Source organism: Microtus ochrogaster, chromosome 10, assembly GCF_000317375.1.
Source record: "Microtus ochrogaster isolate Prairie Vole_2 chromosome 10, MicOch1.0, whole genome shotgun sequence".
Lineage (NCBI taxonomy): Eukaryota > Metazoa > Chordata > Mammalia > Rodentia > Cricetidae > Microtus > Microtus ochrogaster.
This window is the reverse complement of record NC_022016.1, coordinates 66,363,886-66,376,590: the sequence shown is the minus strand read 5'-3', so window position 1 is coordinate 66,376,590 and position 12,705 is coordinate 66,363,886. Positions and strand designations below refer to the sequence as shown.

At 41.2% G+C, this 12,705-nt stretch overlaps 1 protein-coding gene across 3 annotated transcripts in view; it reads right to left on the bottom strand.

The window, feature by feature from the left end:
- The window catches only part of Patj (PATJ, crumbs cell polarity complex component), a 317,960-nt gene that overhangs the window by 41,484 nt on the left and 263,771 nt on the right, over nt 1-12,705 (bottom strand). For all 3 annotated transcript variants that reach the window (XM_013348556.2, XM_026782090.1, XM_026782089.1), the window contains one exon: nt 6,316-6,399. In XM_013348556.2, the coding sequence (XP_013204010.1) occupies nt 6,316-6,399 (84 nt within the window). The remainder of the gene's footprint in view (nt 1-6,315; nt 6,400-12,705) is intronic.

Below are 12,705 nucleotides of genomic sequence, written 5' to 3'. Positions count from 1 at the left end.
CCTCTGCCTCCCGAGTGCTGGGATTAAAGGCGTGCGCCACCACCGCCTGGCAATTCTATTTTTCTTTATGGCAGAATAATACCACATGGTGTGTATATGTGTGCAAATTGTGTTTTCTTTATATACAGATGGGCATCTAGGTTGATTCTATGACTTGGCTTTTGAGGATAAATAGTACCACAAAGCTGGACAGGGGGTTGCACACCTGTAATCTTTACACTCAGGAATTCCCACATATCTGAAGCTAACCTGAGTTACACAGCAAAGTGCTGTCTCAAAACAAACAAACCAAATGGAACAGTACTACTGTGAACACGCATATGCCGGCATCTCTACTGCATGCTGATGAAGACTGAGCTATGTGTTCAGGAGTCTCTCTGGATCACACTGTTCTTTTTTCAGGTTTCTGTGTGAGCGGTGCCACTGCAAGCATGTGGGGTCAGAGGGCAGCTGTAGGGGCTTCTCTTCTTCCACCACATGGCTCAGGGACGGAACTCAGCACTCAGGTTACTAGGCCCTCTTACATGCTGAGCCATTTCACTCTGTGCTGTCTCTTTGCACTGGCTAACTACTTCCTTTGCCATGCAGAAGCTTTTTAATTTTGTGATCTCATTTGTCATTTCTTTCTTGACTAGAGTCTTATTCAGAACTCACTGCCTATGCCTACTCCTGAACTGTTTCTCCTCTTTTTCCAAGTAGTTTAAAGTCTTGAATTATGGTTGTCTCGGTTATGTTTCTATTGATGTGATAGATAAGACACCATGACCAAGGCAACTTATAAAAGCAAGCATTTCCTGGGGCTCACAGATCCAGAGGGTTATAATCTATGATTGTCATGGTAGGGAGCATGACTATAGTCAAAATTCAATATATACTGTTATCATGACCATTTACAGATGAAGAAACCAAGGCGTGGAGAGGCCAAGGAATTTGACCAAAATCACACATCTAGTAGGTGGAGAAGTCAACATTTGAACCCAAATTTGTTTTCCTTTCTATAAAAATGTGTGTGTGTGTATCTTTTACTATTCTTTCTCTACCTTATATATTGAGGCAGGGTTTCTCACTTGAACCTAGAGCTTGAGAGAGGACTTCATACTGTAGCCCAGGCTAACTTCAAACTCACTATATAGTTGAGGCTGGACTTGAATTCTTGATATTCCTGCATCTACTTCTCAGCTGTTGGTTTATGGAGGTCAGCCACCACACCAATCAGAAACATTTTTTAAAGTGCTGAGCACATGGCTCGATGGTAGGGTGCTTGAATTTAATTCTCAATTCCATTTTTTTAAAAAACTACTGACTCATCTCTCCAGTTCCTAACCAGACAATCTTCCCATTCTAGTCCTTTCACCACGCAGCCTCATAGGTTAGCCCCTGAATAGGTTATTAGATGGATCATCACACATAGTTAAATAGTTGGTACTGATCAGTAAATTTCTACAAAGAAGAAACTCAGGGACAGGGTAGCTTTGGATTCAAAGTCACTCCTTCCGGGTGACATCTTGGAAAAGAGCCAAACAAAAGGAAAAATAGCCCCAACTCTGGCCAGACTGGTGGCAAGAGTGGAAGAGCTCCGGACATGTGACTTCCACCCCTTATTCTGATACAGCCCTGTGTGACCCAAGAAGGTCAAGCCTGTCTCTGAACCTGGTCCCTTTATTTCTTCAGTAAAAGACAGTCTAAGGCTTTCCTAACTCTGATACCCAAAGACCAGGGACCCGAGGCATCCAAGGAGGAAGGGAGAACCAACTTTTCTTGAAGAAGGTAACTTTGGGGCTGTGTTTAAATTTTTTTAATTATTTTATTTTTAATGTTTATGGATGTTTTGATTGCATGTATATCTGTGCACCATATGTATGCCTAGTGGTCAAAGAAGCCAGGAAAGGGTGTTAGATCCTGTGGAACTAGAGTAGCCGATGAGTTGCCATGTAAACGCTGAGTCCTCTGGAAGAGCAGCCAATGCTATTAATTGCTTAGCCATCTCTCTAGCCCTGCCTTTAAAAAATTAATTAATTTTGTTGTACTCGGGGCTTTGCACATGCTAGGTATGAGCTTTCCCTACCCCACGGGGCTTTTGTCTAAATCAGATTCTGTGAGCCAAGAACATGCCTAAAAGGCCAATCACCCATTACCAGGATGCCATTTTCTTTCTGGTGCATCTCAGCATTCACAGACATCCAGAGTCACGGTGGTTAAGGACATGGGTTCAGACAGAGGCTGAATTCAGTTACTATGCCAGTCTGACTTCCTGGCTTTGTGAAACCCAGAGATATGACTTCAGTTGGGTTTCTGTGTCATTCATGAGCTGGAGCCAGGAAGAATACCTACTTTGCGTTGAGAATTGACTGAAATAAACTCTGTGAGGTTTATGGTTCGTGACTCGGCACATAGGTATTTACTGTAAGAAAGAAATGACAGGCTGAAAGGAAATGCTGCCAGAGCTGTTTTCCTCTGTGCAGGACGTCTCACCATTCCTTCAGGCCACTAAGAATGCTTTTGCATTGTTAGTGAATCAACTGACAGAACAAAGGGGAAACTGTGCTTCTAGGGAGAGTGAGATACGCTGATTATTTTCCTGTGGTCCAACAGATGGCACACAAGACCACTTCTACTATTTGAAACACTAGGTGACCTCGTGGACTGAAGGTGAACTTTGTAAGCCGTCTCAAAGGCCTTAGTAAATACACAAATAATTGAAGGCACTGCCATTGAACTCTAACACTACAAAAGCAATTTTTACCAAGTTCTGGCACTAGGGGGCCTGCTCAGATCAGAGTGACCTCAGCCGGGCTTCCACAGGCTGTGCTGGTCAGGAAGCGGCATGAAGGAACAAACGGTGCAGTCTGAGCACTGCTTTAGGCGTCTTAGACAAGCACTGCTGGCAGTGTTCACAACACTGCTTGCTGATGTGGGGGTAGTGGGAGTGGCCCTGTTTGAGAAGAGCTCTTGAAGGTCCTGCTGGCACATCCTTTTAGTAGGCTGGGCATATGAAAAGTGGACGAGCCACTGCCAGAGGAGGGCTTTGGGGAATTAACTCTCTTTCTGATCCTACTTTCACAGAATATAACGGCAGTAAGGTAGGGTAAGAGAAGGGACTGGCCTAAAACCACCAGGAAGAAGAGTTTATGCTCATCAATGTCTGAAATTGTTTGGTTGAGTTTTTGGAACGAAATCTGGCTTTATCCTAATTTTAACATTAAGATACTGTGATGTTCAACATTGTCAATTTGACAAGATCTACACGCACTGAAGAGATGAACCTTCCAGCATGTCTGTGGATTATATAGATCGGCTACTGTCTCAGCCTAATCAAGGAGGAGAATGTGAGTTGGGCGTGTTCTTGCTGTTCTCTGCTCCTGTGTCTGGATGCATTGTGATCGACTATCACTTACTTCTGCCACCACACTCTCGGTCAGAGCTGTATCCCCTGGAGCTGTAAGCCAAACAAACCCCTTTCCTTAAGTTGCTTTGTTGAGCACTCTGTTGTGTCAATGAGATGAACAATAAGGAATAGATATTATAAAAGCCATGGCAGAACAGCTTGCAAAATGTATGATAAAAAGGGATAGTGGTCTTAAAAAATGAAATTGAGAATTAAATTCAAGCACCCTACCATCGAGCCATGTGCTCAGCACTTTTAAAAATGTTTCTGATTGGTGTGGTGGCTGATCTCCCTAAGCCAACAGCTGAGAAGTAGATGAAGGAATATTAGGGATTCAAGTCCAGCCTCAACTATATAGTGAGTTTGAGGTTAGCCTGGGCTACAGTATGAAGTCCTCTCTTAAAACAAAAACAAAAGTGGCTTAGTTTGGGCTAGCAAGATGCCTCAGTGGCAAGCCACTTGCTAGCAAGTCTGATTTGAATTGATGCTGGAACTCACATGGTGGAAGGAGAAAACAGGCTCCTGTAAACTGTCCTTGGATCTCCACACTTGTGCTGTGGCATGTGTGTGTGTGTGCGCGTTGCCCCCCACATTCATACACATATAGGCAATAGATGAATAAATGTTAAAAAAAGTCTTGTTTAAGTTTTCATTTTTAACGAGTTCTCACCAAGTTGCCTACCCTGGCCTTGAACTCACTCTAAATCTCTGGCAGGCTTTGAACTAGTGCAACTTCCTGAGTGCTGAGATCATAGCCTGTACCATCAGGCCTGGCAGGAAAATTCAACTAAGATATAACTGATAGAAAAATCAGGTATATACATTTGCATTTAAAAATGATTTATTTTATATGTATCAGTATTTTGCCTATATGCATGGCTGTGTACCGCATGTATGTCTGGTGTCCACAGAGGCTAGAAGAGAGTGTTGCATCCCCTGGCACGGTTGTTACAGATAGTTGTGAGCTGCCATATGGGTGCCAGCAATTGACCCCGGGTCCTATGGTCTTCCAGTGCTGTGAACTTCTGAGCAAACTGGGAAGTTTCTACTTTTAATATTAAACCCACTCACCTTGAAATGCCAATTATGACAACACCAATTGACTAGAAAATCTAGGAAGGATAAGAAAGAAACCAGAAGTCCCCAAAACTTTGATCAGTAAAAAACAGTGTTGCTTGCAAAAGCATCCAGTCTAATTCCTGAAGAAGGCCCGTTTGTTTTTCTAACCTCATTCATCAGTGCCTTGACAAGTGCACTGGGGATGCATCCTAATCCAGTGTGCCACACAGTCAAGGTCTGCAGAAAAACCTGGCAACTGGATCTGAATTTAATTTGCACTTAGCCTGGATTCCCTTTTCACCCTTTGCATCTAGGTGCTCCACTCTTGATTACAGCCCTATTTCATCTTGAAAGCCAGAAATGAGCCACTAAAGGAGAAATGAAGTTCTGTGATGTCATTCATAATATGTTATAATAAAAATACAAAGCGAAAATTACACATGCCCAAACATAAAGTCTCTTCCATTAAATTCATTCAGTGAAAGATGCTAAAGTCTTACACCACTGAAACTCTCTTTAGCTCCACCTACCAGAGTGCCTGGAATTGACCGTGTTGTGGGATAACCTTTTTGTATACTGTGAAGAAGTGTCTCTGCCTAAGGTGCTTTCTGATTGGTTTAACAAAGAACTGAATGGCCAATAGGTAGGCAGGAGAGACCAGGGAGAACTTCCAGGGAGAGAGTCAAATTTGGGGTTAGATCCAGGCACACAGGAGACACCAGCGAGACACTGAGGAAGTCATGGAGGAAGTTATGGAGAATAGGTAACAAGCCAGGTGGCAGAATGTAGATTAATATAAATGGGTTAACTTAAGTTGTAAGAGCTAGTTGGGGATAAGTCTAAGCTAAGGCCAAGTTTCCATAACTAATAATAAGATTCCGTATAAGATAATTATTTGGGGGTGGCAGCCAAAAAGAAAGGGTGACAAGAAAGTCTGACTATAGACTGGCTTCCTGTTCATCTGTTTCTTAGCTTCACACTGACTATTGTTACACTATTTATTATTTTTAACATATTAATGTCATCAGTGGAAACTATCTCATTTAATGATTTTTTTTTTTTGCTTATCCTACTTTAAAGATTTTCTTACTTTAATTATGTCTATGTGTGTCTGTCTATATGTAGGTATGTGCACATGAGTCTGGGTGCTCTTGGAGGCCAGAGGAGCTAGATTCTCCCTAGAATTGGAGTTACAGGTGGTTATAAGTTGCTTGACACGGGTGCTGAGAATTGAATTTGGGTTCCCTGGAAGAACAGTAAATGTCCTTAACTGCTGAGCTATTTCTTCTGCTCCCTAGCATCTTTTAGAAGGCTTTAACAATATTGCAAAACAACAGACTAATTAAAGAATTTGGTCAAGTAGCTCAGTGTTGGTAAGTACTAGATACCATCTAAAAGGAAAGATTTTACATTTTTATTGACTTAGAAATGTTAGTGGTGAGGCATGGCTTTCCTTTTTACAAATGGCGTATTAGAATTAAGGAGATTACTTATGGCAACAAAGTCTTTAAAATTGCAGGTGTGTGATGATTTATGTGTTTGTATGTATATGTTTTCAGCAGGGGATTTAGTAAGAAAGGGCAAAGAGATAGAAACCATAAATATATATATTCCTGTCATATTAAAATGATAGAATTGTAAGTGGTAGTCTTCTTTGTAACTAAACTTTTTCTCAGATTTAGATCAATAATGTCATGGTTATGAAGCAGTGGTTGTTGGGCAACACTGAGAAAGAAGAGGCTATGGCACATATTTTGTTCCGCAGGAAACAATTCACTGCGGGAACAGTAGAATCAAAGATAGACGCTTTGACCTTAGGGACCAAGGTTAATCATGTCCAGTGTCACAAAGAACAATTCAGAATGGGGTACCTCTAAAATCTGGTCTCCAGCCCACAGTCTTCCATCTCTGGCTGCTGCACCTTCTTCATAGACTTCATGGATAACTATAGCATCCTATAAAAGAAAAATTCCCACTAATGGTTAGCAACCAGACACAACCTTAAGCAAGCATCCAGATGATGGGCAGCAACCCATAACTGGTCATTTGCTAATGTTTACTTGCTTGATATAAACATAAATAAGAAGCAAAGTTAACGGTTCAGAAGTACAATTATATTTTCCAAAGATGATTATTTTACTCCTTTAGGACGGGATTTGTCTCAGATTCCATGTTAAACTTCCCCCGTGTTCTTTCTGTTGACCTTAAACATTTGCTGCTGCGTTCAAACTTGAGGTGAACTCTGCATCATTTACTTTTTACTGGTAATTTTAAACAGTTTCAGATATTTACTAGAGCTCAAGGGTTCAGCTTAGAAGAAGTGTGGCCTGATCAAGGGTTCTGCCAGGCCTCATTACTTGGGTGATGAAAGAAAAGAACCTGGTGAAATGAGCTCGTGTTGAAGGACAAAGCGGGATGTGGGAGGAAGCACTCAGAAACCAAGTACAGGTCAGCCGTGGGTTTGGGACGCCTTTGAACTGAATACTCTAGGCCAGAACTGTAGGACACTTTCTGTGACTGGTAACCTTTGCTTAAAAAAATGTCTCCTCTATGTTCAGAGAGTCCGGTTTTATCCCAGGCTTTTTCAGACCCAGGCCAGCTGGCCTTGGTGAGTTCCCAATAGAACATCCCCATTGTCTCAGTGTGTGGGTGCACCCCTCGCGGTCCTGAGTTCCTTGCTTGTGCTCTCTCTCCTTCTGCTCCTGATTTGGACCTTGAGAATTATGTCCGGTGCTCCAATGTGGGTCTCTGTCTCTGTCTCCTTTCATCGCCTGATGAAGGTTAATATTCAGGAGGATGCCTATATGTTTTTCTTTGGGTTCTCCTTATTTAGCTTCTCTAGGATCACTAATTATAGGCTCAATGTCCTTTGTTTATGGCTAGAAACCAAATATGAGTGAGTACATCCCATGCTCCTCTTTTTGGGTCTGGCTTACCTCACTCAGGATAGTGTTTTCTATTTCCATCCATTTGCATACAAAATTCAAGAAGCCCTTGTTTTTTACCGCAGCAGTACTCTAATATGTATATATTCCATACTTTCTTCATCCATTCTTCCATTGAAGGGCATCTAGGTTGTTTCCAGGTTCTGGCTATTACAAATGAGGACTACTGAGAACTCAAGAACAATGGCAATGGGTTTCTGATTCTACTGCACGTACTGGCTTTGTAAGAGCCCAGGCAGTTTTGATGCTCAACTTACTAGACCTGGATGGAGGTGGGGGTTCCTTGGACTTCCCACAGAGCAGGGAACCCTGATTGCTCTTCGGGCTGGAGGGAGGGGGACTTGATTGGGGGAGGGGGAGGGAAATGGGGGGTGGTGGTGGGGAAGAGACGGAAATCTTTAATAAATAAAAAAGCCTCCTCATTAATGAATTAAAAGTAATCTGCATCTCTTCATATTTATAATCTCATTGTTTGTTTTCTTCTATTTAAAGTTTTTTTTTCAATATGTTTCCTTTTATGTCCTTGTGGGTGTCTGCTGTCTTAGTCTGAGGAGAGGTCTAGGATGTGATGTGTTCAAAGATGGCACTGCCCCTTCCAGCTGTGGGTCTGCAGAGGGCCATGAGCTCTTCTGGAACTGAACAGTTTACTAGCTACACATGTGGCTGGCCGCCAAGTGTCATCATGTGCAATAGAAGCTTTCTTGTCACTCGTTAGTGAACACCTATGTAGCAAAGGTGCCACAGACGTCCATCTGCGCCACTCAGTCTTCCTAACAGCTGAGCAACCTAGCACTGTTAATCCTGATTGCAGAAGAGCAAGTGCAGGTCTGTGGGTTTCAGTTCTGAACAGGTCTTTGCAGTTTCTGACAGGACAGACGTAAGTCTGCGCTCCCACCATGTGACTGATCTGTTTGAAAAGGCCAGGCTTCTCCATATAACCAGTTCTGCGGAAAAACTGCCACCTCAGTTCCATAGCAGTAGCCTCGAGGGCATGAGTGGATCATTTTGTGTGGAGTGGAAGGAAGGAAGCCTGGGGACTAGTAAGACGTTGCCGTCTACAGATCTCAATGGCAGAAGGTGGCACAGGGTCTGGTCCCCACTGCCACAGTGTAAATCCCCAACCCCACAAACTAGCTTCTCCTTCAACTCCACTGGTTCCTTGTATCTTTTCTTCAGCCTTTACCTCTCCAGAGCTGTTTCTGAGTGAGTTTTTTTTTTTTTCAGGGCAGGATAATATAACCAACAGCACACCATATACCACTGATAGGTTGATATTTAAATACATATAGAGAAATCATCTTTATGTGTTTAGAAAGTATGAAGGGCTTCAAATGTTGAAAGGTAACTCCTTTGTTCCTGACGTTCTCCTCAAATCAATCAAGGGTCACATCCTCCACTAATCCTTCGTGTGAGTCACCACTGCATCCCTGCACTTAGCAGAATATCACAGTTGTCTTTCCATGGACCCATTCCCTTATCCCTGATGCTAAAATTCAGAACTGCTCCCAGTTCATCTCTGTGTTCTGGTGGCAACCTGAAGCAAATATCCATCAAGTGTTCTATTCAGTGTTTATCAAGAAAACATCGACGAGAGAAGAAAGAGGTCAAGATGACTCTGAATGGTGAGGTGGGTAAGGCTAGTATGTCCTAATTCTGTTTCAGTCCTACCTTCTGATGGCAAAGTATTAACAATACAAAACTAAAACACTCAACCAAAAATGGATGTGAAAGTCATATGAATTCCCATATGAATTTTGTTAGCTTGGAGAACCATTTAAAGGAGCCAAACAGGAGAGAGACTTAATTATCACCGAGCTCCACAAAATCCCCAAATTCCTCCAAGGGGATTAAACTCTGAATTGCTGGAAAAGAATTTGATAATATGTAATAACAGAGCCTTAGACAGAGGCAAATTCACTGCACACTACAGCGCATCAATCAAATTTTCTTTACTGTTCAAGCTGCCAACAAGTAGATAAAGTAACTCATAAACACACTAATCATTCAGCAAAGGCAATTTTATCCTTGTCACAATAGGCCCATAACACTTAAGGCAGCCATGTGTTAGAAAAATTAAGCAATGTCATCTGTGGGCTGAAAGAGCTTAAAAAGCTTTACATTGTGGACAAGCTATTCTAGACCAATGAGATTTTTATATTTAACACGTGTAGATTTTCAGTAGATTACTTTAATAAGCATTTTAGAACAGAATTTTGACTGGGAACTCCATGGTAGATAATTATGAAGGTCTGTGTCCACATGGCTTTGTTTCCTGCTTGTAGGCAAGTTTTCCATAGCTTGGATCACCCTTGAAGGAAAAGCAGTCTTTGCCACACTCGTAAAAGCCTCCAACCACACTCCCCACAAGAACTCCTAAGGGATGCTTTAACCACAAAAGTTCCACATTAAATTTCACATTTAAGATGGAAAACATTTATCAGTATTCCAAAAAAGTGTCAGATCTCGTTATCCTGCCTTCAGGGAAAAACTGCTCCTAATGAGAAAGACCCACGAGTACCGAAAGCAATATTAAATATATTCCGTATTAAATGGGCATTTCTTTCTTTAGAGAGAAACCATGGCTCAGACCTCTGTGAGCCCTGCTGCTTCCAAAGACTACTTAATAGAGTTCTTAGCTGTCACTGTTCAGAAATCACAGTAGGCACGCCTTCTACGAAGTGCAGTGCGCTCTGCTCACAGCCAAAGCACTGAGCCATGAGGGGAGTAGAAGCCTAAACCATACTCCAATATTCACTGAAAACACAGGCTGGACATAGCTAAAGATGAACGTGGGTTAAGCTGATGCAGCTTATCTCATTTTGAGCAAAATTGTAAGCTTGAACTATATCTAGTTAAATACAAAGAATACAGTTCTTATGATTCTTCTTAGAACCCAGATCCTTTAATACTCTCTTCAATTCTCTCTATGTATGTATGTATGTATGTATGTATGTATGTATGTATGTATGTATGTATGTATGTATGTGTACATCTGTGTGTCTGGACCCAGGGCCTTGTGAATTCATGTTAACCCAGTGGTCTATGATTTAGCTGTTTCCAGCCTCTTCACCCAATGCTTTTAAGAAGAAAGCTTTTCAATTATACTTCAATTAGAACTTGATCTGAAGAAATAAAGTGCAGCAGTGTTTGGAAGGATTCAGGACTGGGAGTCTGAAGAGTCACACTTCTTGACACTCTCGAGGTAGCCGTTAAGTTTCTTTGTCCACGATACTTAACAGTGTCAGTGGAACACACGCCCTCTAACTCCATATCAGCTTTACAGTTCTGTTTCTCCCCACACAGTCGCACAGAGAATCTACCATATAGTAGAGACTGACTGAATAATGAGCCCCCAACACAGACATCAAAGTTTCAGGGGTTAGACCTAGTAAACAGAGGGAGGAAGATATGTCAGTATAGTCTAAATGCAAGACTCTGAGGCATACCAACATTTCTATGTTTCTTGTCACCATGGAAACTCCAATGTATGACTTGCTGCTTTTCTCTGGGAGAAACATATTTTATTCGCTTTCTGAGCATTCTATACATGTATACAACACATCTTGATCATGATCTTCCCTTTCCCTCCCTAACTCTGCCCAGATCCACCCCCTTTGTAATTTTTTTCCAAGAATGATTATGATACAAGGAAATTTCAGAATTTCTATCTCCAATAGCTGTGGGTTCTATCTCCACTACTAATAATGAATTGTACAAACTGGGCCTGTTGACATGGGGTCTGTAATCCCAGCTACTTGGGAGGCTGAGGCAGGAGGATGCCAAATTTAAAGGCATAATTCAGACAAAGCTTACGAGGAGCTGTGAGCTGCCTTTCTCACCATCACCGGAGACTTTTCTCCTGACTGACACAGGTGCTTAATTTCAGTACCTGTGAGAACATTCCTGACGGAAGGAAGTCAATAGATGTGTCAAGTGTATATTAAATATACTGCTTTCCTATAAAACAACAGAATGTGACATTACAAGAAACACAGGATCTGTCAAATTGATGTCCTCACTGCTTGCAAATTCCATAGACTAAACAGTTTCAATGCAACTAATACAATCACACACATACCTCTCCCCCCACACACTTACTTTCAGGGGTCATAAACTTTTGCATACTATTTACCAGGTGATAATCTATGAAATGAAGTCACAGTCATAATAGTGACCACGAGAACTGCGGTGAGAATCAATGAACACGTTAGACTTTAACACTGTGATAAGCTTTCTCTTACGCTTAAAAATGAAGTTTATATTTACCTAAAATTGAGTTATTGTGCCAAGCTTGATTTAATAAAAAGGTGATATTCATGAACATGTATATAACTGTCCATGCTGAAATATTAATTCATTGAAGGAAATGGATAATATTTGCATTACATTTTATTTTATTTCTCCCCTCCAAACCTTTTCATACACCTCCTTTCACTCTCCTCTGAATTCATGGCTTCTTTTTTTTTCACTAATTGTTATTGCATGCATATATGTATATGCATTACATTTTATAAGTCCCCACAGTTCCATTTGTTCCTTATTTATTGAAATCTTACTCAGCCTGCATAATATTATTGCTTGCAGTCACATTCTTATGGCTGAATGTCCAAATCCAGGGTACTATTCGTTAACATTCTTCCAGTGTGATTCATAGAGGTTTTGCAAACTCTACTTGATTTTAAAGTAAAGGTAAAAAGATGTTTTGTGTAAAAATAAATGACTTAAGCAATAATGATAAAAGGAGTTGTGCTTTGGGGGGTTACATGCCAAGGCCAACCACGCTCCTCGTGAGATAGGCTGCGCAGAGTTCACATGAGGGTGAACTGCTAACAATCAATGTAAATTAGCGCTCTACCCTGCTTACTTAAAAAATATCCAGGAGTTTAGACTGCTGTAGCACCACTTCCAAATTGTCAAAAGTAGTAATAAATAAGCATGAACACAAAATGATGGGGTCAAATGGAATTACTTCAGAATAGACATGGCTGTGGGAAAGAAAGGTATTCTGCACTTGAATTTCTTGGGAGGTGAACTTTGCCACATAATGTCCAAATGTCTGGGGCCTCCACCCTTATGATTTAGTAAGGTATAACACATCTGGCTTACACAACTGTGTAATAAAGGTAGATTAGATTGGTATTACTTTATAGAATTTGTGTGTCGTAACGAACTAGATTATTAGGGCTATGCTGCAGCTTAGTGGAAAGTGCATGGTTAATGTGTGGGAATCCTTGGGTCCAGCCCCAAGCATATAAATAGTTATTAAATCATGTGTGAAAAGAAAAAAGAAAAGTTAAAACTTGGACATTAATGATA